General features: G+C 38.0%; 2 protein-coding genes across 2 annotated transcripts in view; one reads left to right on the top strand and one right to left on the bottom strand.

Annotated features, from left to right (window-relative positions):
• Window positions 1-22,525, bottom strand: part of MED12L (mediator complex subunit 12L) — a 359,593-nt gene that overhangs the window by 105,375 nt on the left and 231,693 nt on the right. The window contains exons 17-20 of the mRNA XM_089910995.1: window positions 7,741-7,888; window positions 3,166-3,284; window positions 2,344-2,487; window positions 1,311-1,474 (exon numbers count right to left, since the gene is read on the bottom strand). Of these exons, the coding sequence (XP_089767121.1) occupies window positions 1,311-1,474; window positions 2,344-2,487; window positions 3,166-3,284; window positions 7,741-7,888 (575 nt within the window). The remainder of the gene's footprint in view (window positions 1-1,310; window positions 1,475-2,343; window positions 2,488-3,165; window positions 3,285-7,740; window positions 7,889-22,525) is intronic.
• Window positions 13,370-20,621, top strand: P2RY12 (purinergic receptor P2Y12). The gene is made up of 2 exons (XM_022582775.3): window positions 13,370-15,680; window positions 17,467-20,621. Exon 2 carries the CDS (start codon window positions 17,490-17,492, stop codon window positions 18,507-18,509), a length of 1,020 nt encoding a protein of 339 aa, XP_022438483.2. The 5' UTR covers window positions 13,370-15,680; window positions 17,467-17,489; the 3' UTR covers window positions 18,510-20,621.

Below are 22,525 nucleotides of genomic sequence, written 5' to 3' on the forward strand. Positions count from 1 at the left end.
GGGGAAGGGTAAGCTGGGACGAAGTGAGAGAGTGGCATGGACATATATACACTACCAAATGTAAAACAGATAGCTAGTGGGAAGCAGCTGCATCACACTGGGAGATCAGCTCGGTGCTGTGTGACCACCTAGAGGGGTGCGATAGGGAGGGTGAGAGGGAGATGCAAGAGGGAGGGGATATGGGGATACATGTATACGTACAGCTGATTCACTTTGTTATACAGCAGAAACTAACTCAACATTGTAAAGCAATTATACTCCAATAAAGATGTTAAAAAAATTGTTTTTTAATAAAAAAAAGAAGAATGTATTTCTCCCCCAAGATTACAAAGTAAAAATGTTTCATCTTAGGAGCTGCAGTTAAAGAAAAGCACATATAATTAAGAGACAGCCTCTTTTACAAACTGAATGTAACAATAATTGGATTTAATTTGGTTATGGTTATTGATTTACATGTTTATTACAGAAACATCTTTGAGACCATAAAGAATATTATAAAAAAATATTCAAATTAAAAAAAATAAATCTACGTGTGTAGAATTAACGTGGCAGCTCTTCCTCTTCTCCTAAAAAGCTGCTGTTAAATGGATGACACTCTAGAATAGAGTACATGTTGATTACATGTGCTAGATTACCAAAAAAAGGCACTGTGAACCCCGTGTTTCTTTTGAGCCCAGGAGGGTTGCCTTTCTTTTAAGTATATAAAGCTCTGGAGAAAGGAGTCTGCAGTGGACAAAAAGGAGCTCAGAACAGGTTTTCTGACAGCTCATTATGCTTCTCTGGTGCCAGTAGCCTCGGCCTCATTTAATGGGGGTGATGTAATTACTTCGCCCAACTTCCCTAACAGTAGTAGAGAAAACCTTAGCCTACAATTCACACAAACCGAAAAAAGACTAAGAATCAAAAAAGTCATTTATTCTAGATTAACCCTTGTCAAAAATTTCCTTTAATTTATAAAAGAAATAAAATTGAAAAGGTAAATCTATAAGATGATGTATGTGCAAAGCTTATTTGGTGTTGGATTCTCCAAACAGAAACTGAAATGACATGAGCGAAGAAGCAGTCACTTATTCACCATCCATAATAAGCCAGGATGCTGGGTAGCAGAAATGACAGCAACTAGGGGGAGCGAAGTAGCCACCAGGCAGGCAGGCGGACTTTTCATGCTTTTATCTCCTTTCCGATAAACGTTTCCTGGCACAAGCATTCCTTAACTGTGTTCTACCTTTCTATGAAACAAACAGTACTATTTTTGTCTTAAAACCACTATCATATTTCATCATAAATTACACATTCTAGGGTATACCAACCCTTCAAACACCTGAGCCGTCTGATCGGGATTCAGGATCAGACAACTGTGGTATCTCCTGAGAACGGCCACAATGCAGACACACAGTCCCGTTGTGTAACTTCCTGCCAGGCTGGAGGATTTCAGGAGCAGTTCGGCTTCCACAACACTCAGTTCATTCAGGAGCTACAACGGGAGAAAAGATCGAAGAAAAATGTAGCTGCCAAAACAAATAGGAAAGACGTTTATTTTTACAAACCACGGATATATTGAGTCATTCTAAAACTACTTGATCTCCTTCCTTGTCCTGCCCCAGGAACATGCACATATACAACCACAGTCTCAGCAACCCAATGAGTTAACTGGTTTTTATTTTTAATACTTTATCAAATTATAGAGCTTTCCTTCTGTCTGGGCATCACGGTGCATGCAATCGAGAGGTACCCAATACTGAAACAGTTATCAAAATTTTATGGTGGTCCAAAGTTCTGGACTGGATAATTTCAGAGAAGAACATCCCCACCTCTGACTTTTTTTCCACTTTCCCCTCCTTTTCAATAAATGGAAGTTATTTATCATCATTTTCTTATTATTAACAAAGCTAACACCTCCAATAGAATAAGTAAAAGAAACCAAGTTTTATGTCTACTCACTAGTGAAATAACAAATGAACTCAAGTATGTGTATAAGAAAAATAGTGGAACAAATTAATAATGTTTCATATTTTTTGCTCTTCCCTAAAATATACTCTACTATAAATAGCAAACAAACTTTCACCTTTCCCTAAGCAAAAAACAAAAGACAAACAAGAAATACCCTCAAAGCTCTCACGTTTTAAAGTGACTATTACTATATTTTAGCACAAATTATAATTATTTAGTTGAAAATTATGAACACAGATGCAATTAAAATGCTAGTTGAAAATGCTAGTTGAGTACTGTTGACTCAGAATGTTCCAACTATTCAAAAATGCACTGGGTGGCTCATTTTAAACTTTACAATGCCTAGTAGGTTTGCCTTCTGCAAAAAAGAGAGAAGCAGGATCCCTTTGACACCTGTATTGCAAAGTCAATGAGGCCATTGATATTCAGTGCTGGCTCCATGAGATCAAAGATGAGCTGAATATGGTGGGCCAATGGGAGATGGTACGATGTTCCTGATGCAAAGCTTGTGATTTGTTCCAGCACATTGTTAGAGATCTGTGGGAAAAAAAAAAAAAAAAAAAAAAAGTGAAAGTAATCGTAAGACCAACAGTCCAAATAACTTTTATTTATTAAATTACTTCAATTTTTTAGGTAAGAAACGTGAATTTATACGTGATTCCACTTAGAAGTTGAAACATACTTCTACAGAAAACAAAACCATGTACAAATGCAATAATATCCTTAAAACAACTATAATTTGAAGAAATAAGCTGAGTTGTCATTCAGATCTACACCCAACTCTCCTAAAGGCAGGACAACAATAAATGCTAATTAATTTCCAGATGACATCTATTTGACTATCAATGGATTTGTAAAACAAAATAGATTTGGTTTCTTCTCAATGGCATAGTAATTTTTCTTCAGTCAGCAACAGATTTCTCCCTTATCGATAGCAATGTAGGACTAAAATGTAATAATATAAGTACTGCATTATAGATTATTTTATATAGTGTTGATTATTATCATACGGTAAAAATATTTCCATGATAAAAATTAATTCCTCTGAGGAAGGCAACCTGACACTTAAAACTGAACTGCTTGATAGTTTAAGACGCTTCCAAATATGTTTAAAAAATGTATTTATAAAACAAGTAAAGCCAAAAACATACATTGCATGAAAAAGATTTTTAAGGAAGTATCCCAAATGCGCAATAAAACAGCTTTAATGGCTACCTGAGATGTCACTTGATGTTGGTCAAAATATGAAAGGAGTTGAAGTTTTGTGAACACAGTCTCCAGTGTTGGAAATGCCTCCTGTTTGCTCTTCCTGGCTTTCTGTCCTTCATCTCCAACTAAATAAACACACAGTAGGTATATTATTTTCCATTTAGTTGAAGCTCTTGACTTTAATGGATACTTTTTATTGAAGTATAACATACGAATGGAAAATTGTACAAACTTACTGAATTTCTACAAAATAAATTTATGTAATGAAACTCAAATCACAAAATCACGTACCAAAACTCCAGAAGGCCCCTCAGGTTCCCTCCAGTCACTTCTCCCTCCTCAGAGAACCAAGATCCTGACCTCCAATGGCTTGGATTAGTATTGCTCACTTTGGAACTTTATACAAATGGAATCATATGATACGTACTTTTTACATCTGGCATCTTTCACTCAAAATTATGCTTCTGAGATTGATTCATACTGTTGAGGTAATTTTATTTTTTTTCTAAAAATTAACAATTCTCAGGACTTCCCTGGTGGCGCAGTGGTTAAGAATCCACCTGCCAATGCAGGGGACGCAGGTTCGATCCCTGGTCCAGGAAGATCCCACATGCCACGGAGCAACTAAGCCCGTGCACCACAACTACTGAGCTCAAAGAGTAGCCCCACTCGGCGCAACTAGAGAAAGCCCACGCACAGCAACGAAGACCCAACGCAGCCATACATACATACATAAATAAAATTACAAAAAAAAACACAAAAAACAATTCTCATTTATGTACTATACCTAAACTTTTGGCTATTAATGAGAAGTCCCTCTATAAACGTTTCTTACCCACTGACTTTTAAAATACGATATCGTGCACCACAACTACTGAGTTCAAAGAGTAGCCCCACTCGGCGCAACTAGAGAAAGCCCACGCACAGCAACGAAGACCCAACGCAGCCATACATACATACATACATACATAAATAAAATTACAAAAAAAACACAAAAAACAATTCTCATTTATGTACTATACCTAAACTTTTGGCTATTAATGAGAAGTCCCTCTATAAACGTTTCTTACCCACTGACTTTTAAAATACGATATCAACAATGAATGGGGGAAAAAAAAAATCACCGAGGCTCACATTGATATAATAGGAAAAACTTCACTGGCATTTTCTTAGGAGATTCCCAAACAGTTTAGTACGTAAAAAAGGAAATTTACACAATGCCTAACTTTTTTAGGGGTAGAAAGGGATTAAATCTCTCCACCTTAATGGAAACGTGCTACCTTTATCAATTCAGTATAAAGAACTTTGAAGAAAATATCAATAAGAAATACTATAAACATTGCTTATTCCAGAGGGACTCTTGCCCTTAACAGCTCTAAGGATAAGATCCAGAAATAATTAGGTCCTATTTTAAAATATTTTTTAATATATGTATTTACAAACACAAATCTAAAAACAAAAAGGAAATGTTGGATTATACGATCTCCACGAAAGATCATTTCCAACACTATGGTTCTAAGCAGTCAAAGGCTACTGAGAAAAAAGCCCTCTTACATCATCTTATTTGGGAAAGTTTAATTGGGGAGACAGAGCTCACTTTACTGATTTTTCTATTAAAGATTCAAGAAGGATTTCACTAAACTCAAAAGGCTTTGCTAATGGCAAATGTAATGGATTTAGAAAATAACAAGAAAGGAGACTTCTCTTTCAACAATAAGCAGTTGTGGTTTATAGATAGGCAAAAGACAAGCAAAAAACCCAGGCTGTTGTTTCGTAAAACAAACAAACTTAGAATTAAAAGGTGCTGAGTAACATAAGGTACAAGATTGTGTGTCACTTTTGTCAAATATCACCAAATGTAACGCAAATAATAAGAAAGGAGTTCACGAAACCTACTTGTTTTTCAACATCTATTCTCAAAAGGTACAAGTGGCATTTTGCCTTCAATACAGCTGTTTGCATGTCATGAGCATGTGTAAAATATCCAAGTTTTGAATTTTTCATTTACTAACATCATTAGTCCAAGGCTGAAAACTTACACCAATAGTTTTGGGTACCATGAGCTTTGGAAGTGAAGTTAATATATTTATTCAGTCCTTCCTGGGACCAAAACCAAGTCTGTTACCAAGAAAAGTAACAGACTGGAGGACGTGGACCCAGCACGAGAACTCACAAATACCTCTTTTTTTGGTTTGTCTATATTAATAGGCTCTGTTTACTTACACATAGCTAACTTCTCAAGACCTCTTATAAAAAAAGATGCAATTGACTCTTGGCAATTTACATTCACTTTGAGAGAAAAATTTAAGAAATTAGTGGTGGTTCTCAAAGGAATATTTTAATGACACTGACATAGATAACAGTATAGTCATAATTCATAGATTTTCATCTGTTTTATGTTAATTTGCTTTCATAATATATATTATTGCTCTCTTGTTGCTTAATTTTGATTTTCCTTTTTTTTTAAATCTCTAATCCTGGAAGTTCTGACTTTTATTGGTATGGTAAAACTTCATTAATGTTTTGAAAATTTACACCCAAAGGTGACTAGTCAATGTAAATGTAAAATGAGATTTGAACATGTTCAACTGGAAATGTCATTTCAGCTTTAGATTATAAATCTCCCCCCGCCCCCAGGCAAGGTCCGGTTGATCTGAGAGCACTCCTAATGAGTTCCTCAAAATCATGTTTTTATGTGTAGCCAGAAATCAAATACATGCTAAGACAACCTCTGTTTTCCTGCCTCACCAGCCTCTTTATCAGAAGGCAGCTCACTACATCCCAAATTAACAAACATATTTCTGGTTGAGGAGTTTTATCTAAAACGTGGGAAAGACAAAAATCCCCACTGAAGATGACCCTCTCCTCAGGGGTGCATCCAGTACTGTACCGGATATCTCAAAAATTAGCGTGGAACAACAATGATTTTCTCCTGGTGAGTTCACAAGCAAGAACTGCCTATTTAAGAGACTGGTACAAAGATAGGACAGACAATAGTCTAGCATTTTAAAAAAAACTTTATAAAGGAAGGAAGTAGACTCAGCAGAAAAGGATACCGTGTTGCTTCCTTCCCCGTCCCACCCCTCTCAGCGTCCCCAAACCAAACGTTCCACAGGACCTGAAAAGACTCTCTAAAAGTAATTTAGGTAAAAGCCCATATTACTGAACCTTCGAAAGGACACAGTGTCCATCCCATTCCCAAATATACAAAAAGTAGCTTCAAATATACTTTGCTAGCTAGCTGCAGGGCTTTGGGATTCAGCCCATTTCCTCTTTTCCCTAACAGAGAAAACAGCAAAACAACAGATCAACAGTTTTTTTTAGAGCAGTTCTTCACCCCTCCCCAATCTCAATAATGACAACAGTGTTTCATTTCCCTTCCACAACCTCATGGCGCCTGTGTAGCACTAGCTCTTTAAGAGGCCACAGAAGTGAGTTAGGGAATGTGATGCAAATAACACGAAGGTAGCCTTCCCACTGTGTTCTAAGACATCAGACACCCAAAACACACATTCAGACTAAAAACACTTCGCCCTGCCCTCGTACCTTGTTTCTGCACCTGCACCCTTACTGATGGAGAGGAAAGAGAGATATTTGCAATAGTTATATCTGTCCTTTTCTGTGGGAAAGATCTAGTGTGGGCAAGCTCTAGTAACTCATCCAGGTAGAGTCCTAAAGACTGGATCCCCTGTGGAGAGGTTCGTAAAACAGTATTTATTTTGTACTGAACAAGAAAGCAGGGCTCCTAGAGGTGGCTTATGCCCTGTGTAGGAAGCGTGCTGTTCGCACAGGGAAAATCCAAACTTTTTTTCCCCATTATATTATTTAAGTAACAGAGAGATAAATACCAGTGGTGGTAGTGGAGTATACATAATGATAGCATACTTTAAATCGTATGACTGTCTAATAAAAGAAACAAACTTTGAAGAGTAATTAGGCAAATGTGAGGTGGATAATTACAAAGTTCCAATTATGTTATATGGTGACATAATACAAAGGCATGACTTCACTGTAAGAGCTATGTAAAAAGCTTGGTGACAGGGCATCCCAAGTAAAGGCATTATGGAGCAAAGACCCAGTTTTCTTTTTACTTGTAATCGTCTGGAGACGTGGGTAGCCTCCCCTACCTACTGCAATTATTCTTCTGAATAACGTAAGGAAAGATCGGCCACTGCTATGCCACGATTTTTAATCATCATGTAAATATGAGTACCCAGAGCCAACCAGAAGCTTGAAAAGGGATGCAACTGGGGGAATGGACCTCTTCCGGCCTAAGGGTTTTCCAACTCATTCTTCAATACTTTCTGTATGACTGCTGTGGAGAATTTGGGAAATACGAAAAGAAGAGGAGCAAATGAAATCACCTCTATCCATCTATAGAAGGTGCTATTTTCATGCAAGCATTACTATAAATGGGACCAAGGCCTTAAACTTTCAATGTGCTTATTCATATTTCAACGTGACAGTCATTCGGGGGAGGAAACCCTCTGCTGACAGTGCCATGTACGACTGTGATAAAGACCGTGCTGAGGGGAAGACAAACGACAGCACAATGGGGGCAAACGCATTAGGGCTCTTTACCCCCGGTCTCTGTGGTGCTCTTCTTATTTAGGATTTTCAAAATATCTTTGGTAATTTTCTTCAACTGATGCCTCGCTTCTTCACGCTCTTTGCCCACTCCATAAAGAAGGATTGTGCGCTGGTTATACTCATGACTTGAAGATTCATCCTGAAAAACAGAAAATGCATTCTGAAACCCCTGTTTAAAGGATGGGGTTCACGGACATGATATGCGCTGACCACAGCAGCTCCATGCTGGCTCGTGCGGTGGTGGCATCCCGCCCACCTTTCAATTCACCTCAACTTCCACTGGCAACACCCTTGTTTTTCCAGTTTGGAACTTGCTAAAGTAAAAAAAAAAAAAAGTGTCAACTGACCTGAAGTCTTAATAGAAGCAGTTGATGTGGGCGTACCTTACAGAGTAAGTTTTGACTCTTGATTGTTTAAAATTTAACATGGTATTAATTTCACATCCTATTACATACTATCTAGTTAAAATTTTTCCTTATGGAAAATGTTATTTCTTAGCAAGCTCAGTTTTCTGCATGCATTAAACATCATTAAACATTTTATATTTAGAAAAAAGAGGATCCTCAAGTACTTTTATTAAAAAAAAAAAGTTCCATTTACTTCCAGTATGACTGTGTAAGACACATGTGTATTTCTTTCCAAATGGAAAACGACAGACAGCATGGGTCTCATTAGGTGTGAGGAAAATAGCTGGAAATGCAAACACGTTCTGACACTACCTTCCTCTTCTGGACCACCTTCCCACACCTGCCCCACAGACACAGTGAATTCAAGCACTATTTTTCTCACAAGGGAGAGGAAATTACTTAGTCACAGCATCACAAAAACAAACACACCGCTAAACACATTCTTTAGCCAGAGTTAAAGAGTCCAGGATGTGTCCTCTCTTATGCCTGGTTTTGAATTTTTCTATCTAAATTTCTCTCTTGGATCCTATACTCTTCCATTTTCTTAGTGAAATTCCTAGCTCTATGTTTCAGTTCATCTCCTTTTCTTACCATTTGTACATGTTTGCCCATGCGAGGTACTTACTCTCCCCAACGGTATCTATCCCTAAGGAGCTCACGTGCGGGAAGTTTTGTCCCAGGGAAAACAAACTGCACTGTGTGCACATAAATTAGTAATGGCTGCAAAAAAGAGCAAAGTCCTTGTGACCTGGAGAACGACAATGTTCAGTTTGGAGTACTCCACGTGTGCACTCTGCACAAAGTAGCATTTTGCTTCTTTAGCCTTGAAGTAAGAGCCTGTTTCTTCTCAGTTTCTGTCACTGTTCTCTCAGTCTCTTTTTGTCATGCTGTCTTTCTCTCACCTGCCTGCATTCAAAGCACCACTTCTTGCACTGGTTCCTTTTTTTTATAACGTTCTATCAGAAATACACATTGGCATACTCTGCCAATCTATCTTGCTACCAAGTCCCCCAATAACTAATATTTCAGGTTGTTCAAACCGAGTGAGTCTTTTCTAGAAGCTGTTATTTAATACCTTGAGTTTCAAAATCTCCTCCGAAGTTTCAAAAGGCAGACCTAACCACAGGATAAAGTTGACATAGGTAGTGATTGCTGTATCTCAGTGACCTGAGCTACTTTGTCAATCTCCAATTTTTGTTGTCGTTACACAGCATTACTGATATACTTCCTGGTGGGGTGTGTACATATAAGCAAGCCCTACAAAGGGGACAGAAGGGTGATGAGGATACTGCACAAAACTCAGATGTCAGTCATGTGCCCTGGTGATTGTTTTCAGTTAAGGCACCTGTCAAATGGTTCTAATGTAAACCTGTTGTGTGAGGGGTGATGGAAAGATGTTAGCAACAGCTGTTTATAGAGTACCTACCTACAGCAAGACAAGGTACTAAGAACTCTGAGAAAATGCAAGGATGAATGTTCCCTGATTTAAGGAGTACAGATTCAGTATCATAGAGATAGCACCTGCAGAGCTCGAACCCCAAACAGGGATGGTGACGGAAGGTATCCTGGAAAGACCCATGTGTTCTATGAACACAGGGTACTATGGCTCCACATTGGCCCAATAACAGTCCGAGCTCAGGGTAAGAGAGAGCTGTGACTGCATCCAGGCTGTGTCACTTGCCAACGCCATGGCCCAAGATAATGAGCCTTTTTGAGCCTCAGATTCTTCCTCTGAAAAATGGTTAACACTACATACCTTATAAGGTTTTGGTGAGAGTGGGGATCTGTCTGTAAAATGCTTAGTGGCATATCAGACACAGCACCCCCTGCTGTCCATTGATATTACTGCACCTCCACGCCTTCCCTGCAGGCACCCCACAGCCACGCTGTGCTGCATCATTGCTCAACATTTCCCAAAGGTGCCGGGCACTTCCTTCCTTTGCTGGTCTCCTCCCACCACCTGAAATACTCTCAACAGCCTCAAGTGCACGTGTGGAAATGCTATGCATGATGACAGCGTCAGGTCCCTCCCTCTGTCAACTCACTTTAGCGAAAGCCCTCACTGCAGAGGGAGGTGTGCGGAGAAGGAGAAGCGACTTTGGAGCATTTATCGCTGTGTAATTCACCTATTTTCTAGGTATCTGTTTAATGTCTGTCTTCCTCACTAGACCATTCACATTTATATTTTCCTTAATGGCACTGACTAAGCACTTAATATTTGTTGAATGCATGAAATAATGAATAAACAAGTGGATTAATGAAGAAACATGTGACTAAAAGAATAGGGCAGGGATGAAGAAAAAAAAGAAAAACTAGTTTAGTAGGAAACTTAACCTGATAACTAAGTGTTTAAAAAAACTGAAGAGGAAAAATGAAAGGCAGAGAGAAGTTTAGACCAAAAAAGTCTGTAGGGTGTAAACTAGGTCTTAGTGGTGGGAATAAAAAATAAGAAGCAAAATCAAGAGGTATCTGAGGAAGTTAGGAAAGGATCAGGCATCTGAGTGAATGTGCATCTCATTTCAAGATGGACTCACTAGATAAAATTTGTTGGGGTCCGGGCAGGGGCGGGGAAGGAGTAAGGTTATAAGGGCAGGGAGCTCATGAATTCACCGTTAGGTGAGAGGAATTCAAGGGGTAGGTGGAAATGTATTACAAATGTCTAGTAGGTGGTTTGACGGCAGGTCTAATGCAGAAGTGACAGCTTACGGATAAGAGCACTATGTAACTGGAAGGCATTCAAAACCCCCGTGTTCTCTTTGGGCAGGGGTAGGGAGGGAAAACAGCTGCAATAGTGAAGGGGATAAATAAACCATCAAATGATGGACACACACTCTCCATAGTTAATAAATAATCGGACAAGTTAAGGTCACAAAAGCAAGGGAAGGGACAGTTAGCAACAGGGGTCATCAACAGTGTTGAATACAGTTAAGAAATCACAACGGGGCTTCCCCGGTGGTGCAGTCGTTGAGAGTCCGCCTGCCGATGCAGGGGACACGGGTTCGTGCCCCGGTCCGGGAGGATGCCACGTGCCGCAGAGCGGCTGGGCCCGTGAGCCATGGCCGCTGAGCCTGCGCGTCCGGAGCCTGTGCTCCGCAACGGGAGAGGCCGCAGCAGTGAGAGGCCCGCGTACCGCAAAAACAAAAAACAAAAAAACCCAAACAAACAAAAACAGAAAACCACATGTGTGAACCTCAAAAGAGAAGTTTCTCTAGAGTGGTAGGGGCAGAAGGCAGGAAACAGGAGGTTGAAGTAACAGCAGATGGTGAAATGGTGAAGGTGTGGGAAGTAAACCACACTTACTAGTAGTTGGGTATAGAGAACAATGGCTTGAGAGAAAAGTGATCATTGTATTAGGATAACCAATGACAAACTGGTTTCAAAGCTATGCTTCAAATGAGTCTCCATAAAGGAAATCCGGACTGGAGGGCAGATAACTGACAAAGGAGATGGGTAACAGTGACCTCTTGTCTGGATTAACTTCAAAAGACCAGGACATCTTTCTACTTAACCACAGACAAGAAAGAAAATTGGTGAAAATACAGGGAAATCTGGAGGTGAAGAAGTGAGGAACTTGAAGACGCTTGTATTAGTTCATTGGCTCTGTTATGTTCAGGGAAGTGGGCCAGAAGCAAAGCAAAGCAAAGCCATGAGGTGAGAGTAAGGGGATGGAATTAAAAAGCAAGAGAAGCCTGCAGTTAGCTGGGCGGGGTGGTGGGGGGAACCACCGGTCAACCTCCATATGGGGCATGAAGACTGTGTTTCTGACAGTTAACATTTTTCAGGGAAACCGTGAGAGCCGTCACTAGTCTTCAAAGAGGAAAGGCAAACACGTTTTCAAAGCAACTCTTTTTCAATAGCCTACAAGATTGGTTTACATCAATTTTTTGTGCATGTAGAAAATGCACAAGTCTTTAAATAGCAACTTATACATGAGAATAAGGTCAATCTCAGAAAATGGGCCAAATGTATCCAAAGGTATCAATGAGTTCTCCTCTTTAAACTAGGTATTAAAACACCCTCAAGTTGCATAGTTGTAAAGATCAGTACCAAAGAATTATTCTCTTGTTGATACCCTGAAGGACACGTTTGTGGGGTGGAGAAAGGATCCATAGGAGAGTCCGTGGAAGTCTAGCTAACCCCTTTCATGCTAGCCCCCTGCTGTCCTTGGGCTAAACAGGTCACCCCCACTGAGTTCTGAAAATCTCATCCTCCAGATCAATCACTTTCTTTCTCCAGATAATATCTCACACTCACACTTAATTGATCTTTTAAAAACCTAGGAGGATGCACATCCAAAAACTCTGGAAGGATTGCTGTACCACAGAAATTCAAAGATGTCTCTTGAGCCAAATGTCCTGAAAAGGGAAAACTTGGAGTTAACTGAAGCCTGATATTAGTCATCTTCATTTCTTTAAAATGAGTGATTAGAAATGTTGCCAAAACATGTGTGTGTGTTCACAAGGATGCGATAATGGTGGTGAGATTATCAGAGCCATGTACTCTCCTTTCACCTCCAATCATCATTTCTTTCAGCTGAAGCTTTCAATGTACCACGTTATTCTGTTTAGAATAAAATAAATTCAAATCAATGTTACGGCAGTAATAAGCCTTGGGCTGGTGGGGGGGAGGTGGGTGTGCACACCGTGGAGAGGCTGTGTGAAAGGAACAAGGAGATCAGCAGCTTCTCAGTATAACTACACCTGACCTGGAGTAACTCTTTCTAATTCAAGAAAATCGGAGACTCCTTTACTTAGATTTGTGAAGGAAAGCTTTGTTCAATAATAGCTTATAGTCCCCAGTGTGGCCAAAATGAGGCCTTTATCCAACAAACTCAGTGCATCCTAGGAGCATAATGGCTGTCAAGCAGTTTAACGATATATACTAGTCCTCTACTTTCAAGCAAAACACTCAAGTCAAGGCTGACAAATAACTGCATCACCAGAGGTAGTATTCTTTTCTTGCTAAATACTGCAATGCCCAAGACTCCTTACTTTTGGAATTTATCTTATATCTAACCTGAATTTGTGCGCGCTAACAGGTAAAGCCAAGCTAGATGACGTAAGAACTGCCTTGGAATGCACGTGCTCCATCAAAACCTTCACTAATGTCAAAATGACTGCATCTCAAAACTGTAAGATGTTAGAACCAAAACAGCCTAAGAGCTCATCCAGTGGCTTAATTACCTCTCCAGCCTTCTGTCCCAACCCGGTTTCACAAGGACCACAGGGTCCTTCCATTTCAGGGCATGGCCCTCTCTGTTCACAGTAATCCTATTTGAAGCAAATACATATTTTCAGATAAACAGACTCGATAAAATAAAGAAACCAATTAAACCACTTGCATGTAAAAATTCTAGGGTATATAGAATTACTTCACTTTTCCAGTCATCCTCCACTGAGTAAATACTATTAGAGACGGTTTACAGATAGGTGTGGCTGTGAGTTAAAATCAGAGGAAAGAGAAAGTTAATTTAGATCAAGAACTGGAGCCTTTCATTTACCCCTCAAATCCCTAGTCATAGCCCTTTAGGAATTTGGAAATATAAATTCTCCATAAAGTAGCATGAATTAGTGTTCCTTTAGTATGGCATATTAATTTGCTGAAAATAGTCATGATTTTTCTTTTTTATTTTCAAAAGCCTTGTTTCATCCAAAGGTCTTAGAAACACTTCACAAACATCCTTTAAAGTTGACAATCTGGTGTGAAGGCAAGCATGACTCCTATCTTCTTAAAAGTGTAGCCATTCCATTCATGGCATTGACCTCTTAACTGTTGGGCCTCAATGTAGGGGTGGGGCATGTAGGGAGGGGTTGTGGAGACAGTGAGATGGGGAAGATTTTTGTACACAGTGGTCACAGATGCAGGCTCTGGAATCAGACAGTATGGGTTGAACAGGATCTCTAACTTCGCTGCTCTGCTCCTTAGTTTCCATCATCCAGAGAATAGAAACAAGACGATTATCTACTTCACAGAACAGCTGAGATCATAAAATGTTAGTTAATTCATGACAACATAAGAAATCAAAAGTTGGCTGTTACTATTCTGAAGTGTATGTAGCATAAAAGGTTTTTCAAAAAGTATGCTGTCTCTCTAAACCAACAAATAAGTTAATCTTCTAAAAATATAGCATCAAAGTGACACCTCTAGATGACTAACAGATGGGGATCATCACGTGACTGACATTTCCAACTGAAATTACCCAAATTCATGGCTTGATTTCAAACCCATGATGCCAACAAAATTCTCAGGTAGTTTAAATCAGTGGTCTTCAACCTTGAGTGTGTATGAGCATCACTTGGAAGGCTCATGTGAAACTACAGGTGAGGGGTGCATTCCTGAGTTTCTGATCCACTGGGGCTAGGTTGGTGCCCAAGAAAGTGCATTTCTCCTGATTCCCCAGGTGACGCTGAGCTGCTGTTCTGTACTTTAAAAACCATCCTTGAAGATTATCTAACCTACACAGAGACAGACACACTCAAAACTCAGAAGAAAGAAGTAACCAAAACATATGTTCACAGCAAAGACACCTACCCAAGTGGATCTGCTGGTAACAGAAGGACACTACAGTTTGAAATATTGTACGAGTGTGTACACACGCGTTGAGTGCCCACAATATTTACATGAAGGTAATAGTGATTCCACAGTCCCTTCATTTAATGATATATTTCCCCCAAAAAACAAAAGCAAAGTCAAAAGAAAAGTAATAATAACTTGTTTATATTTAAATTCTACTCAAGAAAAGCATGAAAGACACTATATAATAAGCCTGGCAATGGATACAACTGTTTCTCTTTCTTAATGTAATTTTAGAATCTTAAAATTTATAATGGGGGGAAACTGTGTCGCCTACAAAGAGTTGCTCAGACACAGATTTAAAATACTGACATTATTAACCAGGAAAAAAACAAAGAGCAAGAAACCTAACATCCCTAACGAGCACACATTACGAGTTAAAATGTGATTACTTGTTAAAAGGCAATATATCACCCAGTGTTGAGCACATATGTTTCCAGGTAAATGAACATCTGAGAAAGCAAGTTTGCAACCTTCTCCAGGAAGCAGACGTTGACAGGCTTGATCTCCACTTGGATTTATCATTTTCATGGGAAATAACCCAAAGAACTCACAAAGCATCAACTCTATGGCAGGTTTCAGTAAAAAGCCACAAGATTTTAAATTGCTTTTTAAAAGATGACTTCTCACCCACGCTGCCCCATATTTCCCAAGGAAATAAAAGCAGAAGTCCTAAAAGCAGCCAGACAGAAACACAGCGTCTGCACAGCTTTGAGTCCACGGTGTCTGAAGGTAATTTCTGATTGTGAAGTCCTCTTCCTCTCTCCCTCTATTTCTCTCCAGAACACTCCAGACCTTACTGATGAAAGCTCAGAAGATTGTCTATCATAAAGAGTGTAAACAGCTAAACTAAGACATTAAAAGGAAAATAACCAGATGCCACTCTGCAGGTTTTATTAACTACCACATACTGGATACATTCAAATCCTTCAGAATCAACAGAGTAACCAGGTAACTTTCTCTCTAGAAGTATTTGACAAGTGTATGTATTTGCACTATGATGTGTGTGTGAGTTTTTTCAAGTTTTCTTAAAGTTGGAAAACTTTAACAGCAATATCAATGCAGGTACTTATATGGAATATAAATTAAAATACAAGCTGCATTAATGATGTTAGAGATAACCATTAACTTCTTCACTAAAAAAAAAAAAAAATTTACACAGAACATGGAAATAAAATTCAAATGGTCTTACTTATTTTACCTTGAGTGTAAAATGAAATTTAATATAGATAGAGGGAGCCGAAATTCTCAATACCAAGAATACTTATTAAATAAGTTACAGTCTACGCAAAATGAGCATTCCCAAAGTAGAATTTCCAAAACCATCAGGGCATAAACAAAGGCAAATAGCAGTAGCAAGGAAGGTTAAATCAGTGATTTTGTGTCAAATACTAGGGTTTATTTAGGTTTGTTTGTTTGTTTGTTTGTTTGTTTAAGTTAAACAGGTGAGGAGGTATTGAAAATTGAAGCCATATTGTGACATGAATCTTAACTTGTTCTACTTTCAGTAATTAAAGGATGGAAAAAAGAATTCCACTGACATTTGGGGGAACTTAGTGCTGGCTTTGTTACATTTAAATCTTTTAAATGGAAGCATTTTTTTAAATTTAGATATTTGTACTTTAACATTACCATGTCTTATATTTAGGAATAACACTTTATATAGAATCAGTTCCATTTGTTTTTGATGAATTAAAATTTTACAAGTTTCATTTTAAATTTCAAAACTTAGATGCCAAATAATGTATTCAAGTCAAGTGTTAATTTCCTTTATAGCTGCCTGTTGTGGTATAACAACCTATGGAACCAGGCAAGGACATGATTTTGGTATTTTATTTTAATTATATACACTCTATAAATCTAGAAAGTATGCCCAGGCTGTTTTGAGGAATGCCATCTGATGACTACATACAGAAGCCATTTCCTTATTTTTTTAGCATTTAAAAATTTGCACTGAATGATATTCAAGAAAACATATGTAAAACCTTAAAATTTACTGAGCAAAGTTGGAAAAGAGATACACATGGGTTAAAATATTTGGAGCTAAAGAATAGTCTCTATGAGGCTGATTTTCGAATGGATGACTGAGCAATATAGAAGCAGAAATACCTTCCAATTATAAAAGAAAAAAACGTTTTCTGCTTTTTATTTATTTAACAATTTTTCCACAAGTGATGTTATACAAATTTCTTTTCACTTTTTACTTTTAAAATTCTACTCCGCAATTATCGGTCATTTCTCCTTAGAACACTTTGAAGGTACTAGAGGAAATGAAGTCCAGGAACAAGGATGGTGTAGGAAAAGTGACTGTGAATAGAAACAAAAAAGTTAGAAGGCGTGGCAATGAAGCTGCAGAAGAACAAAGCACAGCCCGAGTATTTCTCTTCTAGTTTTTATGTATGTGCACTTTTGCCTAAGATCAGTAAGTGTCCTGTAAGAGGCAAACATTCAAAAAATAAGAGACACAAAGTAGCCATACCTTCACACAATGTTCTTCAGGCTATTTTATTTTGCTACAGATAAAATATTTGTCACCATGAAATATTTTGAGATTTAATTTTCTGTGTTCTTACCGTCCCAGTGAGGCTCAGACACCTCAATTTTTCTGTGTTCTTACTAACTCCGACCCAGTGAGGATCAGACACCTCAATTTTTGTCCAAAAATGTTACCCCCCGAGATGAGAGTGAAATCAAATATCTGGGACTGAAAATAATCACCCCCTCTGTCCCCCTCTAGGTCGCAAAGGAGAAACACAAGCCATGGACAACCTCACCACTGCGGCTGGGAATGGCAGCCTGTGCACCAGAGATTACAAAATCACCCAGGTCCTCTTCCCGCTCTTCTATACCGTGCTGTTTTTCGTTGGACTCATCACAAACAGCCTGGCAATGAGGATTTTCTTTCAAATCCACAGTAAATCCAACTTTATTATTTTCCTTAAGAACACAGTCATTTCTGATCTTCTCATGATTCTGACTTTTCCATTCAAAATCCTCAGCGATGCCAAACTGGGAACAGGACCGCTGAGAGCCTTTGTGTGCCAAGTGACCTCCGTTGTATTTTATTTCACGATGTATATCAGTATCTCATTCCTAGGACTGATAACTATCGATCGCTACCAGAAGACCACCAGGCCATTTAAAACATCCAACCCCAACAATCTCCTGGGGGCTAAGATTCTCTCTGTCGTCATCTGGGCATTCATGTTCTTACTCTCCTTGCCTAACATGATTCTGACCAACAGGAGGCCCAGTGACAAGAATGTGAAGAAATGCTCATTCCTGAAATCAGAGTTTGGTCTGGTCTGGCATGAGATAGTCAATTACATCTGTCAAGTCATTTTCTGGATTAATTTTCTAATTGTCATTGTATGCTACACGCTCATTACAAAAGAACTGTACAAGTCATACGTGAGAACAAGGGGCGTCGGCAAAGTCCCCAAGAAAAAGGTAAACATCAAAGTTTTCATTATCATTGCTGTATTTTTTATTTGTTTCGTTCCTTTCCATTTTGCCCGAATTCCCTACACCCTGAGTCAAACCCGGGATGTCTTTGACTGCTCTGCTGAGAATACTCTGTTCTACGTCAAAGAGAGCACTCTCTGGTTAACTTCCTTAAACGCGTGCCTGGATCCATTCATCTACTTTTTCCTTTGCAAATCCTTCAAAAATTCCTTGATGAGTATGCTGAGATGCTCCAATTCTGCATCATCTCCATCCCATAAAAACAGGAAAAAAGGACAGGATGGTGGTGACCCAAGTGAAGAGACCCCAATGTAAACAAACTGAGGTAGTATTTCAGTCTATTCGTGTTTGGAACTCCAAACAGGCAAGCACTATGTGAAAATATTAATACTGACTAAGAAGTAGCTGAGTTAGTAACGATAACTCTTGAAACGAGTAATAGAAGGTGACAAAAGCAATTTTCTTTTACTTGTCCGGTACTGAAAGCAATCTTAAAATGCAGAAAAGTAACTGAACATGTAGCTGTGTAGCAAAACAAACTGCACCCAGTCACCATGCCACATGCAAAACTACACAGAAGTCAGACGTGTAGATTTTTGGCAAAATGGGTAAACATATAATAACATTTACGGTAATTTTAAAAATATATTACTGATCACAACGCTATTATGAACTTATTGTAATCAACTAAGAATGATAAATCTGATAAAATCTTCTGACCAAATATTATACCTATATACTTATATATGTACATATACTTACACGTACTTACATATGTATATATATCCCAGTCCCTTAACCAAATGCTGACTCATAAGTAACTGGGACATGCAAAGAACAGTAACTACTAACTTTTAATTATAAGTAAAAACTTAAGGGATTTAAACTAATTGAAATGGTAATTGATGAGACTAAATTTTTTTCTCATTAAGAAGATAGAGGTTTTAAAACTACCTTCTCAAGAAAAAGAGCAAAAATAGCAAAGTTATTAAAATAGTTGCCTTATGACATTCTAATACCAAAAACTTATGAATATATCCTTAACACCAGAGAAACCAGTTTGCTACTACTTTGACAACTTCAGTAAATACAATACCATCATCAGTACTTATCATTATTAACTAGCTTCTAGAAACTGCCTGCGATTTGGGTTAATGAACATTTCCCTTATGAGAAAAACAAGTTAAATATGATTATGCAGTTGAACAGTATAACTATTAGCAGGAAAGTGATGAAAATGTCTGGAATTACCTGTTTGTGTAGATAATAAAAACATTACATTAAACCCTAAAACGTACTTTGTGGGAATTTCTTTGTTCAAAGACACTAGGTACTATGACTCATCTTTCATATACACCAACATCAAACAAACCCCTTTAAGAAAAGATAGCTGCCAACACAATCCGTTTTTTTACACACTGTTGGGCAAAATCTCTTCTGAAGGTGACATCTCACGTCAATTAGTTCATATGTAAATGAAAAAATAGGTCAAACTTATAATGTAGTCTGATTCCCCACAAGCCATATTATTTTTTATTATAAAAAAATACGTAACACACTTGGAAGTGGAAACGATTTATCTCAGTTATTTAGGATCCTCAGAGGTGATTCCCAAATACAAGGCATAGAAACCGATATCTAAATATAATGTGAGAAGAAATAAAAATGGTGAGTTGTAGTAAAAGGAAGTTCACTGAACTCCAATAATAATCTATTTTATTCTGCTGAGTTAAATTTCAGTACATAGTTGAACTCATTTAACTCTCTAGATGGTATCTATTCTTGAGCGGCCACATTTCCTTCTCTGGCACTTCTGCAAGCAAGCACTGGATGTCAGTGGAGATGCACATAGAGGCATGCATCAAAAAAGATGCATATTCGACCTACCGCTGGGGCAAAGACAGCAGCCATTTCTGCCAGGTAAACCAATGCAATTCACTCTAATGTCACATGAGTAAGCACATTCTGTAAGAATACCAGGATATTTGAGCTGGAAGAGAAACTAAGGATCAACTAATCGGACCATCTTACTTTGTATATGGGAAAAGTGAAGGGCAGATTTACTCCTCAATCCAGTCAAGTCAGGGGTAGAGAGTGGATGAAAGCTTGGCCACCTCACGGTGCCAGGATCACATGAGGTGTCGGGAGACTACAGGATGGGCAGAGATTTCCTGAACAATCTTTCATTTTGGATTAAACTCATTCACTGAGATGACAATTTCCACAAGAGAAAGGAAAAAAAAAAAACAAAACAGAAAAGCTAATGGTATTACAGTACTTTTGTGGAAAAGAAATTGTAAAATGTTTGGAATTATCTATGTTTTTATATATAACATGAAACATTTACATTAAACTCTAAATCACACTTTGTTGATACTTCTATATCAAACATCAAACTGATCCCATTCAAGACAGGCTGAGAGATCAGTATTTATGGAGCACTCATTATACACAGAAAATGTCACTATCTCTAGCTTTAATAACTTTAATATACACAATACATGTCACGTTTCACAATAACTTCGAGAGACAGAAAGAGAGAGAGAGAGAGATGGAGAGAGGGAGATGCCAAATTTTGTAGACTCAGGTTCAGAAGATGAGACAAACAAAATGTAGTCTTGCCCATAGCCTTAGTGGCTAACAAGTCCTAAGGATGCTGGTTATTGGAAGTTTCTCTCAGTGGTTTCTTATATAAACAGTCTAAGGCAGACGTGACAAACTCTAGCCTACAAGCCAAATCTAGCCTAGCACCTGTTTTGTACAGCCTGTGACTTAAGAATGGTTTTTACATTTTCAAATGTTTTCAGGAGGAAAATCAGGAGGAAGAATAAAACTTTACGTCGCATTAAAGTATGAAATTCAAGTTTTTGTGTCCATAAGGTTTTATTAGCACACAGGCCACACCCACTCAGGTTTTATCTATGGCTGGTTTCCTGCTACAACAACAGGGTTGAATAGTTGTGACAGGCTGCAGGGTCACAAAACCTAAATATTTACTAACTGGCTATTTAGAAGATTGACAACCCCTGGACTAGAACTCTAAAAACAGGGAGAAAAGCCCTATGTAGAGAAAGAACCCCCTCTTCATGCCTCTCGATGTTTCAGCAGTTTTGCACTGAAAACACCTACAGGTTCCTACGGCTGACCTAGATGATCTGGTAACACCCAAAGTGGGAGCTGGGATTACAATGAGGCTGGTGGGAACTAAATATATGCAAGTATACTTGCAAGCCGATAAGTAAAGAGAAACAGCCTGACTTTTTTTTAGAAAATGGGAAAAGGGCAAGAAAAAAAATCAATTTCCAGGAGAAATACAAATAGGCAATGAAAATATGAAAAGATATATATACCCTCACTAATAAATAAATTTATATTTACATGACATGGCTTTTTTCACCTGTAAGTTTAGAACTGATTTAAAAGATTTTTAGTAATAGTGCTGGATAATCCTACTTGGTGAGACTATAAATGGGTACAGTCTTTCTGGAAAGCTTTTTGAAAATATCATTGAACACTGCAACGCACAGCTTTTGATCCAGTAATCCCACTTCTAGGAAACTTCCTATAAATATATGTTGGAACAAAATACAAAAATACATGGAGAGGTATTTGCTCTACAGCATGTTTTCAACAGAGGAAAAATGGGGAAAAAAGAAAATCTAAACGTCCATCAGTAACTGCTTAACTAAACTATGGTACCTTTATATAGTGTAACTTAAAAAAAAAACAAACTTGCTAGCAAATCTTCATGTACTAACATGGAACGAAACAAAGATCTAATATGTCAATACATAAATATATATATATATATATATATTGGCACACACACTGGTATGTATATGTAAAGGGAATTAACTTTCACTTTCTACTATATAAGTCTATATTTGAATTCTTTAAACTGGTTTTCCTTTTATAATAAAATTATGAAACTGGATATTAATATATGTGTTTCAGATAGTAGTGTGAATTTATTGCCTGTTTCCAGTTATATGTAGAGATTTTCTAATATTAAATTTATTTATACACAGATCACTACAGTTAATGTTAAACTGCATAATTTATTTTAGATTATTACCACCTTGGGTTAATTCATTGTGGGATTTTAAACACTTTCATATAATCTGAGAAAGTACCGTGGTATCCTTTGATGGGAAGTAAAAGGCTCTTCTATGAGTACAGGAGTTCCCACTTTGCCTTTCATTCCAAATGAAAGCAAATACTTCCACATCTTTTCAATTGTCATTTATATGGTAGTGGTTACATCAACATGAACATTATACTGTTGACTCTGATCCAAAAGACAATCCCTAAGGAGACAGCAAATGCAAAAA

This window comes from Delphinapterus leucas, chromosome 4 (assembly GCF_059928025.1).
Source record: "Delphinapterus leucas isolate spDelLeu-1000000601 "Yukka" chromosome 4, BTC_Dleu_Yukka2, whole genome shotgun sequence".
NCBI lineage: Eukaryota > Metazoa > Chordata > Mammalia > Artiodactyla > Monodontidae > Delphinapterus > Delphinapterus leucas.

Bases quoted from the DNA above. Each gene is read 5' to 3' on its own strand.
- P2RY12 (XM_022582775.3), top strand. From the start codon at position 17,490: ATGGACAACCTCACCACTGCGGCTGGGAATGGCAGCCTGTGCACCAGA.